We start from the raw sequence: 26,025 nt of genomic DNA on the forward strand, positions 1-26,025 counted from the left end.
TTCTGATGCTGCTATCAGAAAAGATATAATGCCTCGACAGTCTTGCTTAGATGCTGAGGAGGCACTTGGCTGTGCAAAACATCCATTTATATCACAGGACAGCCCAGGTTTGGATCGAAGACAGATTTGGAAGATGGCCAGGGAGGGTCCTACCATGGGAACAGTGGGGTACATCCCCATCAGACCTCTATAAGCATTACTAAAACCTTTTTTAAGTCATTCTGTCTTAAAATAGACATGCAGAGAGGCTGTGATGTGTAACAGGGAGGTGACAAGGGGGATTGCCTTAGGCTAGTTACAATTCCCTACTTTTCTCCCAGGCAAAAGCAATTTAAGTATAATAGTATATTGAAAAAATATTAAACCCCTTATTCGAGTTCTTCTTGCATAGGCGAAGAAAGGAGAAGGACTTTCTGAACCCATCTGAAGTGCATTAGTAGGTAAGGGATTACATTAACATACTCCCGAAGGCCACAAAAGGGCAGTTTTCATTTCATTTCACTACAGAGTTTACCCATGTGCTACATTTCTTCATGTTTAGCAAAGACAAGCCCCGGGGTCATTCTGAACTTTAATTACATTAAAATAACCCCATAAGAGGTCCTTTTATTTTGATTATTTACAATACCAGCTATTAAAATAAGCTTTGCAATTAATTTGGGAAATACACAAAGTAACACTTCTTTCCCAGTCTTTTGTGGACAAAGGACAATTCAGTGTCTGCTTAATAGCTGTAACAGCCCAAGACCAGACATTCTTGCAATAATTACACTTTCTCTTGAATTTATTGAGGTTCAAACTTCCAGTTGTCTGCTGGGAACACTTCATTTATGCATGAAGCATCTCAGCCCACTTATGCAGAAGAAAAAGCAGGGAGATACAGACCCTTATTTGAACATACAAGTCTCCACAGATCTCTTACTCTTTTTTTTAACTGCTACCTAATGAAGTTACAGATTCCTTGTGTATTTTTGTACCTGCCCAGGGGTCCTTGGGGGATTTTTGGAGGCTGTGTGCAAGCTTGAGGAAACACCTATGGGGCAACCTGGGCTATGACCAAGTGTCTTTCCAATGGCCATTTTTAGTTTCTTCTAACACAACAGAACTAAATATGGTCATCTTGTGACTATTATCTTAAAAATAAATAACCTGGGGTGTTCTTGCTTTCTTACACTTGTGCACATCCACTACTTCTGTGCTAAGATGCCACCCAGCAAAGAAAGAGCATTAGAGCCACCACGAACAGATGGGTTTGCACAGTGTATGGGTACAACAATTTCAGGTGTGTGGGAAATCTTCCTCACCCCAAATCACTTCGGAAAACAAAGAGTTTTCCAAGATTCTCATGGTTCAATGACTGTGTAAGGGCCATGCAAAAGCTGGGTGATCACTCACATCAGCTTTAAAGATGGAAAACTGTCTTATGGGGCTGGCAATGGGAGGAAGCCGAACTGACATTTCCCTGACATATCTGGAAGGTACATGTTCCTCATAACACAATTTTGTGCTAATCTTCAATTTGCTGTACTGGGAAGCTTTTCCCTGGTCAGCAACCAGACACACCAAAATTACAGTGAAGTCACTGTGGGAAATAAAATGAGTTTCCTCCTCCTTCAAATTAAAAGGAGGGCGCGGGCTGGACAAGAAACACACTGCTGCAATAGGATTTGATTGACTGTAATGTGGAAACAGTTGCACAGTTTAATATATTTCCTTGCCAGAAAACTGGGAATTTGTTTCCAAAAGGGCAAAGGCCTCTGGGATGTGTCCTGACTCTGTGATTCGATCTGTGCTGTTGTCAATGATTTACCTCAGTGTTTTGGAGGCTGGTGGGCTCTGTGCTTCTTCCAGCAGTCCTGAAACTTAAAGCTTTTGTTTGCAGCTGATCTATAGCAAACATTTACATATGGGAAAACAATGTGGTGGAGCCAGTGTCAGCTGTCTCTGTTGATCCTGTCTATATGCCCCCTGGTTATAATGGCACGCCAGGCCACGGCAATGGTGTGCGAGGAGCCCAAGGCATTGCCTACCCAGAGGTAAGTCTGTTCCCTCTCCAACTTTACATATAGAAATTACCAGCATGTCAGTCAGCCCATCAATTTTGTCCTGACTTGAGGCATGTGCACACCATGCTCTCTGTAAACAGCTACCAGGAAAAAAAATTATTGGCAGTTGTCCAAAGCCCAAGCTCAGGATCATAATTCCTTCTTGAAGGAACTGTTTGCACAATGGTTTTTCTTTTACTGATGACTATTAAGCCTTCCTAAACTTCCTTACTGAAATTACCATACTGGGTTTGGGCACTTCAAATGAATTCTCTTTACGGGATGATTTATGAGTTAATATTTTTCATATTCTTTTTCATTATAATTATTTTACATTTGACAATGTGAAGTTAACAAGTGCACGTGAATAACCCAATTTTCAATCCAAGCCAGATCCTCACACCTCAGTTTTTTTCTGTGAAAAATATTATTAACCTATTTGAGTGTCACTTGGTCTTTGAAGGAAAGGAATAAACAAGTTACTTTTTTTCTAAAGCTATAGTCATGATAGGAAAATGGTTGGATTCTTTTTTCTACAGCTATTAATTTCAGGCTTGTTGTAAAGGCAAATATGATTTAGAAGGATCAAAAAAAGGTATCAGTGATAATTGGAACATGGAGACAAGGAGAAGGCGGAAAAGAAAAAAGTGTGGTAGTGATACACTTAATTATGAAGGCTTATTCCGATAATCCCTTTTGAAAATGAACAAAGACAAGATTTTTGATGTTTGATGAACTTATCAAACAAGGCAGAATAATGAAGAGGTAAATGTAAAATCCAATCGAAGGTGAGCCAATTAAGTACTTTGAGAAATGCTGAAGGATACAGCCCACAAATCCTCCTGTCAGAGCAAGAAGGCATCAATACATACGTGTCCTCCAGCTCCATTTGTCTGCAGGTTCCTGTTGATTTCCTGGAGACACAGCGGGTTTTTATCTCACACAATGATCTGCATCCACAGACTCCCTTGCTGAGCTGTTGTGGCTTTCATATAGTAAGTCTCTCTTCTACAGCCTCTGATGAATCCCCAATGTGCTCCATACCTCTGCTAATTATCAATATTTCTCTTTGGACTGCAATCTTGTAAGTAAAACAGGCTTCTCATTAGTTAGTCATCAAAATAATACTACTAATAATGTTGGTTTGACTTGGAATAACTCAAAATGCTTTGAAAGCTATGGCAAACACAGAGTTGCATTAGCTCTCCACAGATTGTTCCTCAAGACAAAGAAATGCATCATACAAATAAAGGTTGTAGGAGTTAGGACAAAACAGAGATTGTAATGACTGGGCTGGGAGGAAAGAGAAGTATTTTCTTGCTGTAGTATAGTGATATTCAGTGTATGTGCAGAGTCTGATCCAACGGTCAGAAAGATACAATACCTTTGCCATTTTCTGCCTTTGTAGTCTTCCTTTAGTTATTTTCTTCTTCTCAGAATTTATGTATTTTGTTTTAGAAATAGACAACGAACAAATTTTTCATCAACATCCTTTGTACATTATTTTCTCAGCACTGTTGGTGTAGCCATTCCTACCACTCCACAAAGCCCATGGGAAACAGACCCTGATTTCATATGTAACAGGAAAACCACTGACCATGAGTTCACACCGGTGTAAAAAAAGTGAAATCAATAGATTTCAAAACACTCCTACTCCTGGAAATTGTGATGTGCTTCTGAAGAGAAAGCCAAAAAATAATCTTTTCTTTAAAACCTGTCTCTTTGTGACATCCATTCTGTTTACTCAGTGTGTTTGCTCTTAAATATATATTATGTACATATATTTAATCATAATTTTAAATCCACCTATTGGAAAGGGCTAGGATCTCTTGGGAAAGCAGGAAATCCAAGACAAAATCCTCAAGCACTGCACCTGTGGCCCCTGATCAATGCTGACGGTGAATACCTGGGTGGGACATCTCAGGTTGTAATACGGTCACCTCTGCTAAGGGATGCTTCCCACATCCTACAACATAGGTTCCTGGTGGAAAAACACACACAGAGACCATTTTCCCTCTTTTAGCCTCCAGCCCTCCTTAAAACACAACTTCAAAGACCTTAGACTGCGCTCTCTCTCCCTCCTTAGAAGAAGCAGCAGAGATGTTAATTCTCCAGCTCCTGTCGACTGTCAGCTGAGCCAGTGGTCAGGATGGACTGATTGCTTTCCTTGTCAAGAGAAAAAAGTAAGGATCCACTGTAATGTATTCATTTATCTTCAGATGTGTCTGTGATGAGGATGTACACACATTAATTATATATATTATACATATTCATCATTCAAAAGCATCAAGTAAACCCATCCAAATATGATGGAGATGCTCCTCTACTTGAGAGGTTCTTACTTACCCTGGTGTAAACTGGGGAATAAATTTGAGGCAGCAGAACAGGAAGAGGAAAATCAAGGCAAATGGTGGAAGAATCAGGCCAGAATACTTGCCCAAGACTTTCTTCCCTTTTTATCTCAGATTTAATTAAGTATCCCCTGATTCTTAATGCAAATATTCCAATGAAAAGAAATTAGAAGCAGCCTTCATTCATCTGCTCCTGTTGTTAATTTTTATATCATTTCACATATGTCATCATAATTTTAGAATTTATTTTTAAATATCTAATTTTGCTTTCTACTGAGTTTATGTTATCCCTGCTTTTTTCATTCTTGTGGTTGTAATCAGTAAATTATTTGGCTCTTCTCCCTTTCCCTTTTTTTTTCCCTTCCTAGTTTAAAGAGCAGCAATTCTCATTAATAATCCATCAGGAATGTTGCAGGATCAGTGTTGTAATTAGTGTCTGTGTCCATCTAACACAGCCTGTTACATTCCAGGACAAAGCATGCGTAACTGGAAAAATGCCATATTATTTCCAAGGTATAAAACAGAGAAGAGACATTTCAAAAACATTTCTTCCAGACTCCTCTAAATTCCCACCTATCAACTTCAAGCAAATCTGAGGTCCCACCTCTCTGCTGACTCTCCCTCTCCATTTACCACATACAAAGTCTTTGGGCCATATTAAAAAAAAAAACAAAAAAAAAAACAAAAAAGGAATATAGATAAAAATGATAGTTTTGATTGCTTTATAGCCCATGGAGGTGATGTCTGTGAGGGATACAAGTAAGTAGTTGTCTCTGTTTTGTGCTGCAGCACCGGTACCGGAGGCTGGTGCAGCCAGCGAGGTTTGCAGGGAGGAGATGTGCAGGGCACCTCTGGGATGAGCAAACTTGTCGTGCTGAGACCACGTGTACTGAACCCCCCAGCTGTGGGAAGGACTTTCGGTGCGAGGAAACAGGTGAGTGAACCAGGCACAAACTCCTACCAAAGAGGTTTTGTTCCTGGTTGGGCAGCCAGGTGATATCAATCCCCTGCCAACCAGGTGGCAGGACAGTGAACCAGTGCAAGGGGAAGCAGGAAATTTCCCCTCTTTGTTTTTTCCCCTCACTTTTACAGAAATGCGTCCACGTTACACTCAGGTTTAGATAGAAAGAAGGCTGTGTGACACAGAAAATGTTAATTTTTCAGTAAAACAAAGAGAGCAGAAATACTCTGCTCCAACTGCTGTGCTACACACTCACACTCCCCTCCACGGGCACAGCGCTCCCACAACACACCGCTTTCTCCCCAGCTAGAGACATAGTTCAATCATCAATCCAACTAGCAATCTGTTGGGGTGATTTATTTATTTTTAGCCATCCTCAGCTCTGAGGATTGGGATATAATACGGCTGTTCTCTGAGAGTTTGACTAGCCTTGACAGATTTTTGTCTCTACACAAACAGCTCAAACTTCCATCTTGAGCATCTAATGAAAATTCTATTAAAATTTAGAACCACACATTAGCTCTGCAACTAGCTCAGCAGCTGGAGTAGGTCATTGTCCCTCCACTGGGACAAGTGCAGCAGTGCCAGATCCCTTCTGCCATGATTGTCTTGTCAAGGCTTTCTCCTCACTCCCAGAGGCAAAAGCTCTTCCAAGTTGCCCTTCCTACAATCACCCATTCTTGCACTCTATTGCAATAAACCCCCCAATTACCTGCTGCAATGGGAAGAGGCAAAACTGCACTTTATTAAGATGGAGTTGACTTCCTTAAGCCAAGTGGAGAAGCTATTCCTATAGCAACTTTCCAAGACCATAATTTTAGATAATAAAGTCAGGACAACGAGGCAATCTCACCTCAATTCCCACTCCATGGGAGTGGCCAGCTTGGACTCAGAGCTGTGCTCACTTGGGTTGCAAATGGAAACTTCCTGCAAGGAGCTTGGAAAAGCACATTCCCACTGGAAGAGCACTGTGTTTAACACCCAGCATGACTTCCTGTGGCCCTGAGATACGAGTGAAAAAGAGTCCAACCAGTGCAAGCTGCCAGCAAGTGTTTCAGAAGGGCGGATAAGCCATCGCCTGCACCTGTGCACTTTAGGTCGCTGTATTAAACGTCATCTTGTGTGCAACGGAGAGCGAGACTGCAGAGATGGGTCTGATGAGGAGAACTGTGAGGATGAAGATACTGAAAGCCCTTGTAAAGACCTGTTCCCAATCCCGGGGTCTATAAAAGCAGTCCAAGGGTGAGTAATTAATCAATAGTTTCTACTCCCACAGTCAAAACCAGATCCTTATATTGCTCTTCCTTAGTAATAGCAGTGGTCCATGAACTGACAGGGTGCTGTCCCATGCAACCATGGGTAGCAATGAGGGAGGCAGGAGGGTTCATCCCAGCTTTTATTTCAAATCCTCTCTCAGATTTACTATCTGACCTTGGCCTCTCCCAGTCACACTGTACTTGTGACACCCTCTTTTTACTCCTGTTAAAAATATCCCAGTTACCTCACAGCTTTCCCCAGTTGATAAAAGTAATATATTAAAGCAAACAGCAGACTTTGGAAATGCAGCAGCCTGGTGGCATTCATCCCGAAGGAGATTTAACTCCAGGATTTAGGACTTCAGAGCACAGATTCAAAGCAGGAAGGTTGAACTTCACATGCAGAGTAAATACTCCTATCCAAGAAAAAATGTTTCCCTACTTCAAATTTTGATTGGGTGATATGGACAAAAGAGAAATTCGGTACAACTTGAAAGGCAAATTGTGCATTGTGACAATCTTGTTGTAAATCTTGTGTTTTAACCAAGATGCTGCACAGTTTCACTATGAAAACGTGTCCCTACCCATGGAAGGGAGCTTGGAATGAGATGATCTTTAAGGTCCCTTCCAACCCATAGAATCCAATCTAGGATTCTATGAACATGGACTAAGGTATGAGATTGAAGTCAGCCATTAGATAACCTTCCCATCAGCTCAATCCAATGTTCTCTGGAGTCCATGAGATAAATGTGTCTCTGGCCCAGGGCCTGGGAGAGTCCATCAAAAGCTTTTCAAGACATGTATTATGTATTTCACTGAGAAACATATTTAATTCTGCTCTCTGATGTGCTTCTCCTGTAGAACATATAAAACCAATGGGGTTTACTATCTTAGTCTTAAAGATGATTCCCTGTTGTGAAGAGAAATGCTGCTGTCTAGTTTGAATAACACTTTCATTTCAGGCCATGGAATTACAGAGAATGCTAAGTAATGGGAGGGATTTCAGAGGGCAGCAGATGTGAGGGCTGGAGAGAGGGAAGAAGGAGGAACAAGGAAATAATAAGTGAGGGACTTGGCAAAGCACAAGCTGACTGCATGTCTAGGGAGGGTGTTAACTGCCCTGAGAAATGGGGCCATTATTAAAACGAAAGAGATGAAATTAAGATAGAAAATAATTATATGAAATGCCAGGAAGCACTTTGAGACAGTGAGATACATTAAGCTAAAGGGGGACCTGAAGGAATTCCAGGACTTTGGGACTTTCATAACTGTATATGCTGGGAGGGGCTGAACAACTTAACTGATTTCTTCCATTTCTAGCATATGAGTCCAAACTAATGTTTTGGAATTAAAATGGTTGTTTGTCTGTAATGTCTGTTAGCTTTGGGAAGAAGATAGCAAAAAGATAGCAAACCCAACCCAATTTTAAATTCTATTTAAATTCCTAAGGAAACTTGAGGCTAGATAACCTGTAGTGTCAGGAGAATCTGTGACAGAGACTGTTGAGGGAATAAAACAGGAACGATGGATAACTTTCTGAATGCTACTTCTTTCCAAGATACAATATCCTAACACAGGAAGAGAGACAGTTTGTATATGATCCTGAGTTTTTTGGAGGCCACTGTGAGTATGTCTACAACGGAGAGTGGCGGGAGCTGAAGTACGATGCTGCCTGCGAACGTCTGTACTACGGAGACGACGAGAAGTATTTCCGCAAACCTTACAACTTTCACATATACCAATTCCTAGTAAGTGCTTTGAGTGGTCAAATTTAGCAGTGATTTCCCAGTAAAAAGCCAAACTTCCTACAGATATCAGATACATTTTATCATTCACTATAGGTTGTCTTTCAAGTTACCTTTCCCCAGCTGTCCCTGAGAAAACAGGCAATCGATGATATAAATGCTGGTTTATGGCACATCAAGGAACTAACATGCTTTATCACCCAGGCATTGCCACCGCTTACTCTGGCCTAGTCAGAGCTAAGAGAAATGGGCTTCCGCTAAATTCTGCTATTAATGAGCTGTAGAGCTTGCACAAGCCACTCACCTCTCTAGGGATGCAGGTGGCCACGTGTAAAACTGTAACGATGCTGCTGGTTCAATCTTTGAAAGCGTTTTAAGTCTATGACATGGCTACAAGGGACATAAATCCAAATTCTGAGTGAGACGGGGATCCTGAAACCTGTCACCATGTATCACAATACCTATAGTCCATGAGGTCACATATGATGTTGGAGACTGATTTTAACAGAGCAGGGGTTCAACCTGGGTCTCCCACATCATCAGTGGGTGCCTTTGCCACACTGTGAAACATCCATCATGCTTTTTGACATGAATGAATGAAAACTCATTATTCCTAGGAAATATTACGACCACAGACTCAATGCAAGCATCTTTCATGTCCTCCTAGCAGGCAGAGTCCCCTGTGCCCCTTAGTCCCCCATTTGAACACTGGGGCTGGCTTTTTACAGAGCTGGCAAATAGCACAGCCCAGATTCAGCAAGACTGCTCAATTCCACACACCAGCAAGGTAAAGCTGTCAAGAAAAAGGTCACTTCTCTAAAACAGAGGCAAAACAATATTTGTTTTCTGGTCTTGCCACCGTAAATGGCTGTTGAATTTTTTTCCTAAATAAATTCATCCAGAAGCAGGCTGGAGAGAAAAAAATCAGTCCAAATCATTAGGATTTGGCAGAGCTGTAAGGAACTGGAAGGAAGGTTTTATAATGGGAAGTGTCAAGCTATCTTAATAGGTAACATTACCATTCTGGCTTTGAGTAGCTAAACACAAACCTCTCCCCTGCTTGGAGATGGATGAAGCAAAATGCTTAGCTTTATCCACATTTCTCACATATTTCCAAATGAAATGTCACGTGACTTAATTCCTTATTCCACATTCACTGAAGTCAATGCCAGTGCTGTCAGGAGCATCATGGGCTTCAAGCAGAGGCACTATCAGCTCCTTGAAGAAATAAAGATTAAAAAGGAAGAGAAGTACCTGAAAAAATTAATGTCTGCTCCTTTCATTTTAGGCTCATGCTGATTCTGGATTCGCTTTTGAGTTTTACGACGATTCAAAGGATCTGCTTGATGCCCTTAAAAGTCATAAATCCAAAACAATGGGCTTTACCATTGGAATTGGGCCTGCAGGTTCAGATATACTGGTAAACCTGGGCCTCACTTTATCAGGTGGCAAAGGATCCCTGAAGAATTTCACGGAATATGCTGCAAAGGTAAAAAACCCCAACCAAATCAGTGATACATATGCTCCAGTTGTATCATCTGTGCATCACATGGTCTGGCTGTAACTTATGTCAGTTTATTCTCTCAATTGCATTTTTTAACACAGTAATTGTACCTTAATTTGTTCATGTAATTGCAAATGTATGATCGTCAGTAATCCTGTTTGCTGTTCTTTGTATGTTTTAGCAAACAGAGAGTGGGAATAAAATTGAATTACGAAGTGCCACAACACATGTCATCTCACCCCATTCTGTTTCATGGCTACATTAAGCACATAAATAAAAAAATGCTTGAAAGTGACGATGAGGGAGGAGGAAATATCAAGATGCTGATCCAAACAATAGTCCTCAGGGAATGGTCTCCAGTAGCAAATATATCTTGTTCAAATTAATACAAGCTGCCTTATGATGGGGAAATATGCTACTTTTTATGGGAGGTTAAAATACTATGCTGAAAAAAATAGTACCTGGTAATAGGGTGTACTTCTCACAGCGGGCTTACATCATGGACTAGCTGTGATGACTTCTTTCCAATCTAATAACATGAGTGCTGGTATTTCCCACATTTACCGTGCCCCATCTCCACTTCTCTTGTGGCTGCTGACAGAAAACAATAAAGAAGAATTACTTTGATGGTGTTCTGAGTTAAAACGCCCTTAAAAGCTGTTTGAAATGAGCACCATTATAGTATTTACTGTGCCCTTGTCCAGACTCACACAATGTTTGTAGCTAAATGATGATCAGTTATTGGAGGAGTCATTTAAAGGGCTGTTCTGGTTGCACTGGAGCCTTGTCCGAGGCAATGGCTAATCTAGAGGTGGAGTTGTGGATCTGTTGGTATATCCAGGAAATCCTCCCCTGTCAGCATCTTCCTGGCCAGGGTATTTCCCCACAGCTGGGCTGGGCTTGCCTTGACCCTTGTCCTGTATCACTGGTTGAGGCTGTGAAAAAAGCAAAAGGGAATAAACACTATGGAAAAGAAACCAGAAAAAGAAATAGCAGAAACAGAGAACGGAGGAGAACCAAGTTGAGCCTCACATATCGGTAAAAAAACTCGTAGCATCCAACACCACAGCTTTGTCCTCCATCTCCACAGCACATAAGAAAAAGACTCTAGAAAATGAATTACAATTTCTTTCATTTAAACCTGGGCTTGTTTTCATGCCTTCAATATACACTGACAGTCAGAGACTCAGGCTTTCCTCTGCAAGCCTAAAGACTAGAAATTAATTTTTTTAAATGAATGTTGACTGCAGCTTCTTTTTTCTTTACCTGCAGGACCTTGCATTCATTAGAGCTGTGACAAAGGTGCAGACAGCCCGTTTCAAGATGAGAAGGGACAACATTGTTTTGCACGAAGATGTACTGCTCTCCCTGCAGGAGCTTCCAGACACCTACAACTATGGCATGTATGCCAAATTCATCGATGACTATGGCACCCATTTCATGACATCTGGTACCATGGGAGGCATCTTTGAGTACATTCTCGTCATTAATAAGGAGGAAATGAGAAAAAAAGGTTAGGAAATGAGAAGCTATTCTCTGTTCACAACTTTCTGCTCTAAACCAGCTCTTTCCAACCTGGTGACCGAGGGGTGGATCTCCACAGCCATCTTCTCCCTGGACCATGGGAGGCTGGGTGCTCATCAGCACCTCTTTGCTGAGGTGTCTGGCCCATCCCAGCACATGATAGATACATACTCATCACAAGCCCAAAAATGCACGGGGGAGATGACGTAGGGGTATCCACACATTCACAAGATGGATGCACTACTGGCCACATGGCAGGGGATTAGCTTGAGTGTCACAAAATGTGCTTCCCAGTCTAATGTCAGAAGCATCTGGGTGAGGTTTTGGTAGTTTAAGAAGGAACCTGAGCATTATCTTCTCCATTTTTTCAGTGTCACTTGCTATCTTCTCCTATTTCTTACAGTCTTTGTTCTGGCCATTCTCATGAATGCTTAAGGTTTGCAAACTCATCCAGAGTACAGCAAGCCAGCCCACTTAACTTTTCATAGTGAAGGCTGCAATTTTTCTGTAAATGGAAATAGCACACTGTACCTCTACCACTTTGTTCAGTGTCATACCTGAAGACTAACAGACCTCTGTTAGTTCCAATTCTCAACAAATTGGAGTGAATGAGGTGGGAGAGCCATACCTTTGAATCTCAAATAGATAAAATACCCACTGTAGATAACTAGAATGCAAGAGTAGCCATTACTGGTGAGCCAAAGCATAACATTTTTCCTCATCAAAAACTTAAGATGCAGAATAATAATATGGTACTTTAGCACACTAACCAGATTGCCAACTTTTGTAAAGGTGTCAACAATGCAATAGATCCCACTTCCCCTATGGACCATCACACCACTCTGCAGAGGATACCCAGGTAACTGCCTTGGTAACTCCAGGCTGGACATGTGTGCAGAAGGAAACCGATCTTGGACAACATGTGCAAATTGCTGCAGTTGGTGCAAATTGCTGTAATTCCATTATTTCCAATAATTTCCATGGTTCTGCCCCAAATTCTGCCTCTGGTCTGAAATGGTTTGGTACTAGCAGCACTAGGATAACTATGCACTCCATATTGAGTGTTAACCATGCCAATTCTACAAGAAATCACCAATTCAGAGAATTTTCATCAAGTTCCTGAACCTCTAATGTTTGGAAATGTGATGCTTCTTCAAATCATTTCTTCACTTTGAAGAGTGAGTGATATAGAAGTGAACAAGGTCTTGGCAAGCAAGTCTTCAGGAAGCAGACTGCCAATTTCAAAGGAAGAATGAATCAAAAGCATGTGGAGGGAGGCTATTATTTTGCTTTATCTTCTGCTTGCTGTGTATATAAGGGGGAGATTTACTGCTACGAGATGCTTTATCTTGGGAAAGAAGGATGTTGAAGTTCAGCAAAAGACAAAAATGTGTCCCAGTAGGGATGTAATTTTCATTCTAATGCAGTACCACTGTGTAATTTTCATCTAATCCAGGCTGTGCTAGTGAGTCCACATTTACCAAGTCAGCAGAGCTCTATGACCCAGAAGGACCCACCTGCAAGTGTCTGATATGCCACAGTCTAAAAGCATTTAGTAAAAAATCCCTGATTTTTCTAATGTTGATCACAGCCATGCTTGAAGGCTGTGTTTGCAAGAGGATTATCCTCCTTCCCTGAGGAATGGCCAGGATCAGGATATAAGTGCTCAAATCTTAAAATTAGAGCTTCATAAGATGAGTGTGAAGCTCTGCAGATACCTGGAGATGTATCACTGAGTCCCCACAGGGCTGAGCAACATGGCACCTGCTTTAGAACAACCACTGCACCCTGAGAGCCCACCTAGCTCACAAGGCTGTGTGTTAAATGCTCTGCAAGAGAGAATATTCCTTTTTTCATAGACCAGTGACTAAAACACATGCCCAGGAAAAAGACCCTTTGGCTGAGTCCTCCTTAAATGAGAGACAGCTTTAGGTGGCCACTGAGCATTTAGCTCAGCATAGACATGAGATAGACTTTAAGCATTTAGGCAACCTGAATTTTGAAAATTAAATCACCTTCTCTGTTTAGATACTTGGGAATAGACCACACTGCAGAGCTCAGGACTGCAGTTTTGCTACCAGACTCATTTCTAGCTTTCAGGCTGCAAGGGCTTATATGGATGTGGTCATGAGTGAAATAAATACATATGTCAGAAAGAGGTCCCTTGTTGCTCTGCCATCAATATTTTTCATTACTTGTTTTTAAAATAGATTGTTATGGTTCTATTATTTAGCAGAAAACAGTATAATGTGTTCACACATTACAAGAACATTTATGGGAGAAACATTATGCACAGAGTAAATTAGAAATAGTCTTCATATATTCTGATTAATTCAAAATGCAGCAGTAAATCTTATCACTTAAGCACATTTAACTATCACAAATTATATCATATAAAAAAACCCCCTATCAGGACCCCCCCCTCAAGTGCCAATATTTACTATGACCACCCTTTTGCAATGATAACCACTTTTCATTTATCAAGACTCGATCTTGCTGCAACCAATAGCAAATCGTATTGACAGACCCTCGCTGAACATAATTACTCAATGGGAGCCATGGCAAATCAATTAATCAGGGTGTTCCTCAAGTTTAATTTTATGGCACTCCAACACCAATATAAGCAATCACTCACACTGCTTTGGGTGAATGAACTTTACCCACTGTGTTTACAACTGGTGAACAGTTTACTGCAAGTAATTGAGTGCCACACATTTAATCTTTCTCAAGGGCCCAGTTTTGCAATGGGATGCAATTCCCACTGAAGTCTTGAGAATGTTTTAGCTCTCACCAGTTTGAATCTGGGACTTGTAGCCCCTTTCTCATGGACAAGAGGCTGGAGGCTGGACATGAGCCAGCAATGTGTGCTTACAGCCTAGAAAGCCAATGGTGTCCCAGGCTGCACTGAAAGCAGTGTGGGCAGCAGGTTGAGGGAGGGGGTTCTGCCTCTCGGGTGCTGTACTCAGCTCTGGGGTTCCCAGCACAGGAAAGACATGGAACTGTCGGAGCGAGTCCAGAGGAGGCCAACAAAGATGACTAGAGGGATGGAGCACCTCTCCTATGAGGAAAGGCTGAGAGAATTTGGGTCATTCAGTCTGGAGAAGAGAAGGCTTCAGGTGTCCCAACTGTGGCCTTCCAGCACTTAAAAGGGGCCTATAAGAAAGATGAGGACAACCTTTTTATCAGGACTTGTTGTGATAAGACAAGGGATGATGGTTTTAAACTAAGAGAAGGTCAATTTAGTTTAAAGAACAAATTTTTTTACAATGAGGGTAGTGAGGCACTAGCACAAGTCGCCCAGAGAGGTGGTGCGATAGTCAAATGTGCTCAAGTGGTAAGATTTACTGCTCCATTTTTAATTAATCAGAATATATTCTTTCTAATTTACTCTGTGCATGCCCCCTCCCTGGAAACATCCAAGGTCAAGTTGTATGGGGCTCTGAGCAACCTGCTCTAGTTGAATGTGTCCCTGCTCAATGCAGATGTTGACCTTTAAAGTTCCCTTCCACCTCAAACCACTGAACCGCTGGGGTGAGGCAGTTCAGCAGACAATGCTCCAGGCTGGGATTCGGATGGAGATTCCATCTTCAGACCATTAAGTCACGATGCACAAACCCCACTGACTTCTGTGCTTCCCTTTCAATACCATGGTATTGATCACCAGGCTGCTTTGTAAAACATTGTAAGGTTCTTTGACAAAAAAGAGCAATATAAAAGTTACCTATTACTTACAATACTCATACTTATAGAAATCAATGGACTTTTTAACTAACAAAGAGGACAGCCTTTTATTTGCAGTACACTGAAGTGCTTACATAAAACCTGGCTGTATGAAATATGCACATTGCTTACCTTGGTGAAGCCATCTCATTAGTTCCCTTCTTCCCCTCTGCAGTCACTTCATGGCTCTCCAGTTACATATTTTCTTGATGTATGTGGCAGTGCTGGTGGCAGCAGCTCAGCACCAGGAACGCCCTAGCAGCTCTAAGCACACAAACCTGCAAGTTGCTACTTAAGCCACCAACAGGTGGGTCAGATCCTGAGTTTAGGAAAATTAGTGAAGAATTATTGATTTGAGCAGCTGTTCCCAGCTTTACCCTAATTATGAGTTAGCCTGTAAAAAAATTATGGTTTGGTTAAAAATATATAGATCAAACAAGGACATACATGCCCAAAGCCTTGTGTTAAGATATTTACTTCTAATATTTTCTAAGAAACAATTTTTATAAAAAATACTGTCTTCTTCACTGTCCTATGCCCAGAATAGCTCTTGATTTTGAAATACAGGCCACGAAAGCAACTGAATATTTTCTTCAGTAATAGAAGAAAGAAAACAAGAAGGAAAATTAACATCCTTCCCCTCAGCATGAGTCACTGAATTTATCTGTTTCCTTTGTTTTGCAGCTGTCACAGGTGAGGAGATCGGGGCCTGTATTGGCCTGTCACTTGGCCTTACAGCCAGTGAGAATAAACTGGATCTGGACGCATCTGTGTCATACTCTGACTGCCAAAAGAAAGGATTTCTGAGTTCTGGTATGATATCATGGCAGGTGTCTTAAGGCATCTCGTGTCACTTCTTCTGGTCACTTGGGCATGGAGATTCAAGTAGGGTCACACAAGGAATGAAAAAGAAAGCTCTGGTGCCATCTCCCAGACATGGTGGGACCGCAGCAACTTTGAGTCCAGGTCTCCAGGAGTCCTAGTTGCTCTTTAAAGAGTAGGAATGAATGTAGCAATACCTGGATTATATAAATAGAGGCAGTGGGGTGGCTGGAAGGCTGCAGTCCTTATAGCAATGACAGACTGGGCATGCATGGCAAAAGCAACATGGCAACTAGTAAAAAGTCAAAATTGACTAAGAAAAATACTCAAAGGGGGTAGGAAATCCCAAATTTGTACATTACTTAATGAGACGTAGACAGTGTGATCTATTGCCCATGTCCTAACTAGAAACCAAGGCTGGAGGTGTGCAGGCTCTTCAGTTCTTATCAGCTTAAAACATCTGGGATACTCATCTTGTCACTGACTACCTCGTGATAAGGTGGCAGGGCTCACCCCACAAGCAGGGAACACCAAGCTCCCATCGATTCCAGGAGGCAGCTCACTGATAGCCCCCTGAACGATTGATCTCACCTCCATTAAGCAGCTTCTACTGCATGTGTGGAAACAGTAACTAAATAATATGTGTGTAATTCAACTTTTCAGATTCTAAGAGCCACAGTGCAGTTGTGGAAGATATTATTCCTCGGATTAGAGGGGGAGATACCAGTTACAGTGGAGGGCTCTTAAACAGTTGGGATGGCAATATGTATCGTCACTGGGGAAGGTCATTAAAATATAATCCTGCTGTTATTGATTTTGAGGTAAGGCTTTTCTGCAGTTGAAGAAACTCTGCCACTATAAGGAATGAAAGTGTAGTCGAGCAGATCATTTCGTATTTTTATTGTGATCCCATCACAGAACAAGATTAAATGTAATGGGCCACTGATCTGGTAACCTCTTATTCATTTCACAATGGGGAGTACATCTCCCACGGACCGCATCCACAGGGAGATGGACAAGGAGCTTAATGCTGGATTAGTGCCGAGTTAAGTTTTTGATGTGTTCCTAAACAGCTTCACAATGAATTGTGGTTGCATTCATCCCTGTTATTCTCCCTGATGCTGTCCACCCTCCTGCATAACCAGGCGACTTGCAGGGGGCTGGGGAAGGTGTTTTTAACACCCTCCAGTAAAGGCTCTGCATAGACAGACCCCCCTCAGGAGTCCTCAGAGCAGGGGGCTCCTGGCTGTTTTCCCAGGGGGGTCCTGTCTTTCTCCACACTCCAAAAAGAGGGTCTGTAGCCATAAAAAACATCAAAGCTGTACTCTCCCTTTAGTTTCACTGGATGCCCCATAAAATGGAAAGATCACTGAAGCATCTAATATAGTTTCTGAGATGAGGAAATGGGTGCAAGCAGAGGAGATGGAAAGGGAGAGGGAGCAGCAACCCTACAAACAAATACTTGAGGGACAGAGATGGCAGAGGCATGAGGAGGTGGCCACAACTCCTCAGCTGTGGTCAGCAGTGCCACATGTATCCCAAGATGCCAAGATCACTGGTCTCCTCCAGGAGAGCAGCTGTGGGGTGTGGGGGAAGGACCTCCATAACGGCAGGGACATGCAGCTCCTTCTATCCCTCTTGTCTTCATTTGAAAGCACATTTGAAAGCTCTGACAGAGAGTGGGAGAAGGGAAAATGGACCTGTGTTACTGGCAGGGCAAGAAGGATTGTGGAAGCCTTCCTGGGCAGCACCCTGATGGCAGAAAGCTCTGATAGTGTAGAAGCACTTTCAGTTCCAGCTGCTGGTTATTCACCTTTCTGCACAAGTTCCCATCAATCCTGGGCAAAATTTATTGCACTTTTCCAGTAAACCATGCGCTGACCTCTCTGTTGGCTGCTCCAGAGCTGAGCAGTCACTCTGCAAACGGAGTGGCCCGATAAGAGCTCGTGTCCCCTTCAGCAGCTCTTATCTGCAGTTCCCTCAGTTTGTTAAACAGCCTTGTGCAAATTTGCCGAAGAGCTCTTACCAAAGCCCAGCTGACCCTGATCCTCCCCATGAATCACTCTCACTATGCCTTGTGCAATGAGATGATGCCCAGCTCTTCTTTAGGAATAGTTTCCACCAATTTCTGGCCTAGACACAGTGTTTGCACAGATGCACGGATGGACAAGTATAAATAAGTGTTCTCAGACAGTCCTGAGCTTTTAGCTTTAATATTCATTTGAATATTACTAGTCAGTTGGGCAAGTTATAATTACAGCTGCCCAAACTGCACTGTTTTTGTTGGTATACAGGAACTTAATTTTGCTACTGGAAATATGATGAGCAAGGTATATTCTTAAAGCTGTAGGTTACAGTATTATTTCACAAAAATATACATAGGTAATATTCTTCATTCTCAGCATTTACTGGATATTTCACAATTTGGACACTGTAAGTGGTAGGCTGGCAATAAATTTTGATGAGTCCCTCCATCCAAAGCTCTTACCAAAACATTTTCTTCAAAAAGGCAAAAAGCATGCAAGAATCTCAGAGATTGTGACAGCACTAAGAAATCAGTCAAAAAATGGGCTTACTGGGGTGTTTTAATTTATCATTTGAATCCCTACTAAAACTCCAAAGCATGTCCAGAGAAGCCAATCCCACACAAACCTCTAAGATGAGGAATGTTTTGGAACGGTGGTTTCTCACTGGGGTCCATCAGTCGCAGCAACGCATTTGCATGATGTACATGCAGCTGTCGAGGAAGACAAATGAGTTTTTCCCGAGTCCTGAGTTTATCCAGCAATGTCACAGCGTCTCAGTGATGCCCAGCTGAAATTGTTTCCATGCTATCCATCTCCATCCTACGCAGCTGCAGCCCATCCACGAAATTCTCCGCAGAAGCAACCTTGGTGACATGGAAACCAAGCGGCAAAACCTGAAACGGGCTCTGGATGAATATTTGTTGGAGTTCAATGCCTGCCGCTGTGGGCCGTGCCAGAACAATGGAGAACCCATTTTGGTGGGGGACACCTGCTCCTGCCAGTGTAATGCAGGGTCCAGGGGCCCTGCCTGCGAGCAGACTGAGCGCCGAGGTAAGACCCTGCTGTGCACCTCAAACAGGCAAAAAGCAGCCAACAGACTGGGTTTTCCTCTCCACAGGCTGGATGTTAGAAAAAGGTTCTTCACCCAAAGGGTGGTTGGGCACTGGAAAAGGCTCCCAAGAGAACTGGTCACAGCACCAAGCCTGAATTCAGGAAGCATTTGGATGATACTCTCAGGCACATGGTGTCAGTCTTGGGGATAGACCTGTGTGAGGCTAAGAGCTGGACTTGATGATCCTTGTGGGTCCCTTCTAACTCAGCATATTATGATTCTATGAACCAACAGCTCTTTGCATCCACGCATCAATCCAGCCTTCACTTCTGTATCACTTTTGTCGCTGGGCTATCCTGAGCAGTCCTGAAAGAGACTGAAATTAGCAGCTCAGGAAATGGCTTTAAACTGACAGAGGGCAGGATTAGATTAGATATAAGGAAGACATTCTTTACTGTGAGGGTGGTGAGGCCCTGGCACAGGTTGCCCAGAGAAGCTGTGGCTGCCCCATCACTGGAAGTGTTGGATGGGCCTTTGAGCAACCTGGTCTAGTTGAAGGTGTCCCTGACCATGGCAGGGGGGTTGGAATGAGATGATCTTTAAGGTCCCTTCCAACCCAAACTATTCTGTGATTTTATAATTACTATAAATAAAGTGGTGGAAATTAGGGTGTGTTTAATAGCTGGAGATTTACCAAGATGTTGCAAAGAGCTGAGCTGGGTGGCATTATCCTGGTAAAACCCAGCTGCCCCCACTGCCCATCAAAGGGTGAGCTCTGCCTGTATTGCTCTACAGACACAGCTCATTACTGTAAATAAGACCATCACCTGGTCCTTGCTGACTGCCATGTCACATTCTTAGGCTGGTGATCCTCCAGAGGGCTTGTGGCATTCTACTGAGGATGTCTGCTACAAGGGTGAGAGCACAAACCTTGAAAGTCAGGGAGGGAAGGGAGGGGGAAAGGGTCACGTGAAACAACTGGGAAGTGGTGCTCAAACAACATGCCACTAAAAATGCTGTTTTAGTAAAAAATTGCCACATAACCAGATTCCACCACCCCCCCCCCCGCCACTCCCTGAGATGCATTTTAACTAGAGGGAAGTATCTATTTTGGGGTGAAAAAATGTGTTTTTCCAAAGTGACAGGCTTCTATTTATGTTTCCTTTATCACTTTATATACTATCCTAAAAAATTAAATGGGTGGCAACAAAAGCCAAGCTTGGAACATGTTCTTTCATCTCCAAAAGAAGTCGCAGTTCTTTCTGGGTATTTTTGTCTTGATTCATGATGACAAAAAAAATCCAAATCTAAGCACATGAAGCTGGCAGAAAAATCCATCTTCAGAGCAGTTCCACCAGGCAGAGCTCCAGGCCTTCAACTGTGTGCTCATCACTGAGGTCTCACACTGGAAAATAAAAGCTGTGATGAGCTAAGGAGTTTGAGCAGAGCTGGGTAGATGGTTTATGAAGCTGAATTCAAAAGCTTTGCTTCAGTGACTGCAAAGTGGGTTTCTTCAAAAAGCTCAGGTTCTCTGATTTGCCTCCAAATCCAAGGAATTTGCATGGAAAGCTTGGGACCTGCCCCCAAAAGAGCACAGGGAGAGCAGAGCACAGGGCAGCCTTGTGCTCCCTGATTTTTGCAATAGTGGGGACAGACACACTTCTGACTCATGCACAACTTTTAGTTTCAAATTTTTAGTTCCAAAACTCATTTAAGACCATAGTCAGTTTTTTTAAAGCACAACGTTTCAGCAGATGGAAAACCCAGCTTTACACCCAGCAGTAAGTAAGAGCACACACATCCATTTGTGCTGTCTGGGTTAATAAAGTGCCCAAGCCAGGCATGAAGGCCAGATGAGTAAATAAAAAACGACAGTAAATGACAGCCATCAAGCATTCCCATCATTCAGGAGCGCTGCCATAATCCATAGTATCGACCGCTCCTGACAACTCAGTCTGTACTGTGATGGAAAAGCCTTGAAATGATCCATCTCCAAAAGGATGGGAAGACTTTCCACAACACCTCCATGATATTAGGGGACTTTTGTCCCTCTTCCTTGGTCAGGGGTGACAAAGTTAGTGCAGAGAGAGCTGTCAGTGCCCTTTGGGAAAGGAGAGCCAGGGAACCGCCTTTTGAATGAGCAGAGAAGAAAAAGAAACAGCTGTTGGTGTTCGAGGTGATTCATCTCCCCTGGCTTCAAAGGGCCTTTATCTCAACAGTTGTCCATGTGCTGGGCACTGCTGGGATGGAGCAGGGAATCCATAACCAGAAGGGTTACAGCCAGAGCTGAAATCCCAAAGCGTTGTTGGCATTCTGCTCCATCTCCCTCCCCTGCTCCCACCCAAGGTAGGTGGCTGTAGGTGGCACTTCAGAACTAAATACTTCTTTTTGTTTGTTTGTTTTTCCCTTTCTTTTCAATGTGTTTGCAGGTGGTGTGACAGATGGGCGCTGGAGCTGCTGGTCAGGCTGGTCCCCGTGCCAGGCAGGCACGTCGCGGCGCACCCGGCAGTGCACCAACCCTGCCCCACAGAATGGTGGGCAGCCCTGCACTGGGAGGCCCCTGCAGAGCAGAGCCTGCTGAAAGCCCACAGGTACCCAGGCCAGAGTGGTTTGGAGTCTGTGCTGGGCTATAAATACTCCAGGCATGCAAGGGAATTACCCTGAGGACAAATAATTGGCTGGTATTGCGTTTCTATACATATGGAGATGTGCTGGATTCACTGTACAAAACCCGACCAACTGCTTCAGTGGACTGAACACATGTTTTGCCTCACCAATTGTGATGGGAGTCCCACTCAGTGCACAGCTGTAGTACAGGAGATGGTGGAAAATTCACACAGGTGGCTTTGCTGCTAGATGACTGTAGGGCTACAACATGTCATGAAATAAATTTACCGCAAGTGTTTACATAAGTAAGCTTGACTCTCAGAAAGTTTATATATTTGCCTTTGCAAAACACAAAAAGAAGCTCATGATCCTTGCAGTTTTATGCAGCTGGTATTGACATATGTACCATGGAACTTTTGTAAGCTGGCACTGTCAGATTTTTAAGTCCAGCATATTGGCCAGGGCTGCATTTGCAGCAAAGCCATATGCTGCTCTGTGTGGAGAAGCCTTAAGCCTAAAAAGCATCATTGCAAAATGTAAATCCAAACTGACGAAGAATTTAAAATAAATAAATAAAGTAATAAATGGAGAGGCTCAAACACAACCATTCTGCAAAGGATGTTCACACATAAGCAAAGCCTATTCTTCTGTGAGATCAGTGATGAATTGACTATTAGCACGCAGGCATTTTATCTCCCAGGCACCCAGAGCCTGAGAAGATGCTAATGGGCTGCTTGATTTAAGGAGCTTTTTTGAATGTGAGACGTAAATCTCAGCACAAGAATGCACACAGTATTGAACTGTGCCCAGAGACCAGGACGAGAGCCTGCAGCTCCCTCTTCTTAATGAACTGCCACAAAAAACTGGGATGGGTGGAAGGCAAAAGGTACTTCATTTTACTGAGCTTTTCATTACAAGGGAAGAACGGAAAAAAAGCCCTGAGAAGGAATCAGGCATTATGAACAACAACAAGAGCACTAAAACCTCAAAGCACAAAGCAGCCCTTCTATATACACATGAATGGAAAGAGGGAGTAGAAAGAAATCATGGTTTAGTGAAAGAAATTGCTCAGGTATAGCTCTGGTGCTTGGAAATGCTTGTTTTTCAACAGCGTGTCAGTGGGGATTTATAGGCTGACGCTCAGCTGATGTAAATCAGTGTTGTTCCTTCACTACAGCTGATTTATGGTACCTGAAGATCTGGCCCCATATTTTCTTCTGTGGGCATGTTTGCCAAAGGACAATTTTCCATCACTTCTCTTTTGCTTGTAAATGAAACTACAGGCTGAAAACAACAAACCATGTTGTCTTGAATCCTCAGATGTACTTGTTCTGTGAAAAATCCCTATGATGAATAGCAAAGCTGTGGCTTTCTAGCCAACTTTGCTTTTCCAGGTGAAGGTGATATTTACCCAGAGAGGAATTTGCTCCCAAGGGCCTGATTCTGATGTCTTGTTTGTTAGGAAAATGCAGCAGCATGAAGCACCCACAGACCGGTGTGATTTAGACTTCTCAAAGGAATGGGAAATATAGGATCTCAGCAGGTTTTCCCATCAGTGGCTTGATCAATGCTGTTTGGCATTGGGCTGCCAGGTTATGTGGAAACATGAGGCAGGTCTCTTATACCAAGGAACAGTTTGACTTATAGGTGATTCTTACCTTTATACCAACTGCTTAGAATCACAGAATCATAAAATAGTTTGGGTTGGAAGGGAGGCCTTTAAAGGTCATCTAGTCCAACCCCTCTGCCATGATCCCACCTTCAACTAAACCAGGTTACTCAGAGCTGGCCTTGGATGTTTCCAGGGATGGGGTATCCACCACCTCTCTGGGCAACCTGTGCCAGTGTTTCACCACCCTCATTGTAAAAAAGTTCTTCCTTATATCTAAGTCTGAATCACTCCTCTTATATAGTTTAAAACCATTAAAGTAGAAACATGAGACAGGGTTCTTATACCAAGGACCAGTTTGGCTCTTAGGTAGTTCTTACATTTACACCAGCTTCTTAGGACTCAGGAAAATGCTTGCAAACAAATGAGTATAAAGTCACCTTAGTCAGAAAGCCAAGTATGCTTCTTTTGTGACCAGAGGGAAGAAATTAATGAACAGAAAGACCTGATGCCTTGGAGGCTGAGGAGGGATGGGGCCTGCAGGAAGGGAAACCTGCATCCTCAGCTTTTAGACCTGTTTCTAGAAGGATAGATTCCAGGCTAGAGAACCTCAAAAAAGAATAAATCCAAGTGATTAAAGAAACTGCATATAAAATGCCACTAGGAAACACATATAAATAAGAGCAGAAAAAGCTATGTTTCACCTGCAGTTTTTCATTCTCATGACTCTGCTCACAACCCAAGGCACTGAAATACAAACCCAAGGCACTGAAATACAAACCCAAGGGCTTCCTTTAAACACCAAAGGCACGTGGGTAGTGCCCCTCTCCTCCCACTCCAGTCCTCCACTACCTCCAGGGCTCAAATATCAGGAAGGCTGAAATTCAGGAGCAGCGAAACTGAAGTCAAAAAAAAGGAAGAAGCTGCCTGTAAGGTCTGGGGGAAAAAAAAAAAAAGAGAAAAGATTATGAGCAATTACACATTTACAATGGCAGTCGAAGAAGCTAATATATCTCCTGCTGAAGTGGGTAGCATGAGAATTGTGCAAGATGAGATAAGCAGCAGAAATGTATGTTTCTTAGTTAAACTAAAAGCTTAGAGGGTACAATAAAACACTGCAGTTCCACCCGGGTTTTAATGAATGGATTTTCCCCTTTTGCACACTGACATACATTTGATATAGTTATTTATCCTATATATTTCTCGCGGCATATTTCCCAGGAGACCTTGTTTATCTCGCTCATAAGTACATGATGGATGTATGGCGCTTTGGATAAATGGTATCACAATCAGATATTTTTATGGATATAGGCAAACTGGGTTATTAACAAAGGAAGGGCAGAGAGGAACCAGCACGCAAAAGAAAATAGCAAATGATTGATGACAATACACCTGAGGTTGCAAGGTGCAGGCTCCAGATAACCAGCTAACAGAAGAGGAGATAAGGGCAGTGCTTGAGACAGAGCTGTTTTCTACCTCGGGGTCAATGTCACGTCGACTGCCCCAAAGCCTCCGTCCCTCTGAGCCTGTGATTTTAGAGCAGGCAAAAATTCCTCAGCAGAAGCAGCTCAGAAATTATTGCTTTTCTTTTTATACAGTGGAATGCACAGGCACAGGAAGACACAAAACATGTAATCCCATGCCAAAAACCTGAAACAAAAGATATTCCAGATTCTGGCAAGTTTGGTAAGGGACTGGTACTTGTGGTGCTGCTCTATCATGCCCAACACAGTGGGATTCATGGTGCTGCATTAAGAATAAGTAAAAATATGTGTTCATAATCGTAATAATTACTGTACTCATCTCTAGTTTTGTTGATTTACAGAAGCAGGGTGGCATTAAAATGGTATACAAAAGGAAGATTAATCTGTAGGCATAATTTGACCTGAAATCAGGCAGTTGTGTTGAGTGCTCACTGGGCTCTTCAGCCATCAGAGTGAAACAAAGAAATTCTGGGGACTGTTAACACCTCTGCATGGACTTTCTGAGTTGCCTTCCACTAAATCGATCTGCGAGAGAACCTGGGGAGGAACAACTATATCCACAAGAAACAAGAGCATGGCAAAGTGATTTAGCAATACTATGGCTACCAAAGGGCTTATAAATCCCCAGCTGCAGTGTGGACCACAATCCAGCCTCACAGGTAAACACAAAATGTGTACATGATATGATACAACAAGGAGCAAGGGAATCTCAGCTGGAAAGCAGTCTGGTTTAACCACACCTGATAGAGATGTTTAGGGTAGCAAGAGTCAAGTCGGTTTTGTCCTGGGAAAGCTGGATGTGACAACCACAACTTACCTGAAATACCCTTTTGGGAGTTTCCAAAGCCGTGTTGCCTGGATCCAGCAACATCACAGCAGCAATGTCTTCAGGCAGGGAGATGCAAAAAAAATATAGCTTCTTCATGTTTACCCTCTTTTTTTTCTCAAGCAAACTACTTGTGAAAACATAATACAGGATGTAGTAGAGCCCACTGAGACAAGTATCTTAACCAGAGAAATGGGCTAGAGCAGCACAGCCAGCACTGAACACACACACAGAGTTCTCACACGTGGGTTATTAATCTAAACTTACACAGAAAGTGGAAGTTAGAAACACCAGTAAAAGATAGTACCAAAATTTAATGCGAACCAAAATGAAACGATAAAAGCTTCAGCATAGTATTTTTTATTACCCTCCAGGTTATAATAAATCATTAGTTAGTTGAATCAAAGCACAAAATCACAAGGACAAGATAAAGTTATGTCCTTTATGGGAGCTTCTAAGCCTGCAGGCTGCACATTCAACCACTGTTGAACTC

At 42.6% G+C, this 26,025-nt stretch overlaps 1 protein-coding gene across 2 annotated transcripts; it reads left to right on the plus strand.

The window, feature by feature from the left end:
- The first annotated feature begins 1,784 nt into the window (after window positions 1–1,784).
- C8A (complement C8 alpha chain) lies at window positions 1,785–21,922 on the plus strand. 2 transcript variants are annotated; one of them, XM_027649338.1, is made up of 11 exons: window positions 1,785–2,036; window positions 4,069–4,228; window positions 5,186–5,330; window positions 6,455–6,599; window positions 8,172–8,361; window positions 9,647–9,847; window positions 11,135–11,375; window positions 15,791–15,919; window positions 16,592–16,749; window positions 18,783–19,005; window positions 21,436–21,922. In XM_027649338.1, the coding sequence occupies exons 1-11, from the start codon at window positions 1,918–1,920 to the stop codon at window positions 21,585–21,587; spliced, it is 1,863 nt and encodes a 620-aa protein (XP_027505139.1). In that variant the 5' UTR covers window positions 1,785–1,917; the 3' UTR covers window positions 21,588–21,922. The 2 variants fall into 2 exon arrangements, with proteins under 2 accessions (XP_027505139.1, XP_027505140.1); XM_027649339.1 differs by having other exon boundaries at window positions 4,132–4,228.
- Window positions 21,923–26,025: the final 4,103 nt, after the last annotated feature.

Source organism: Corapipo altera, unplaced genomic scaffold, assembly GCF_003945725.1.
Source record: "Corapipo altera isolate COAL_440 unplaced genomic scaffold, ASM394572v1 112, whole genome shotgun sequence".
Taxonomy (NCBI): Eukaryota; Metazoa; Chordata; class Aves; order Passeriformes; family Pipridae; genus Corapipo; species Corapipo altera.

Bases quoted from the DNA above. Each gene is read 5' to 3' on its own strand.
- C8A (XM_027649338.1), top strand. From the start codon at position 1,918: ATGTGGTGGAGCCAGTGTCAGCTGTCTCTGTTGATCCTGTCTATATGC. The intron at 4,229-5,185 runs GTAAGGATCCAC...TTTGTGCTGCAG, and splicing joins TTCCTTGTCAAGAGAAAAAA to CACCGGTACCGGAGGCTGGT. The intron at 9,848-11,134 runs GTAAAAAACCCC...CTTTACCTGCAG, and splicing joins TCACGGAATATGCTGCAAAG to GACCTTGCATTCATTAGAGC.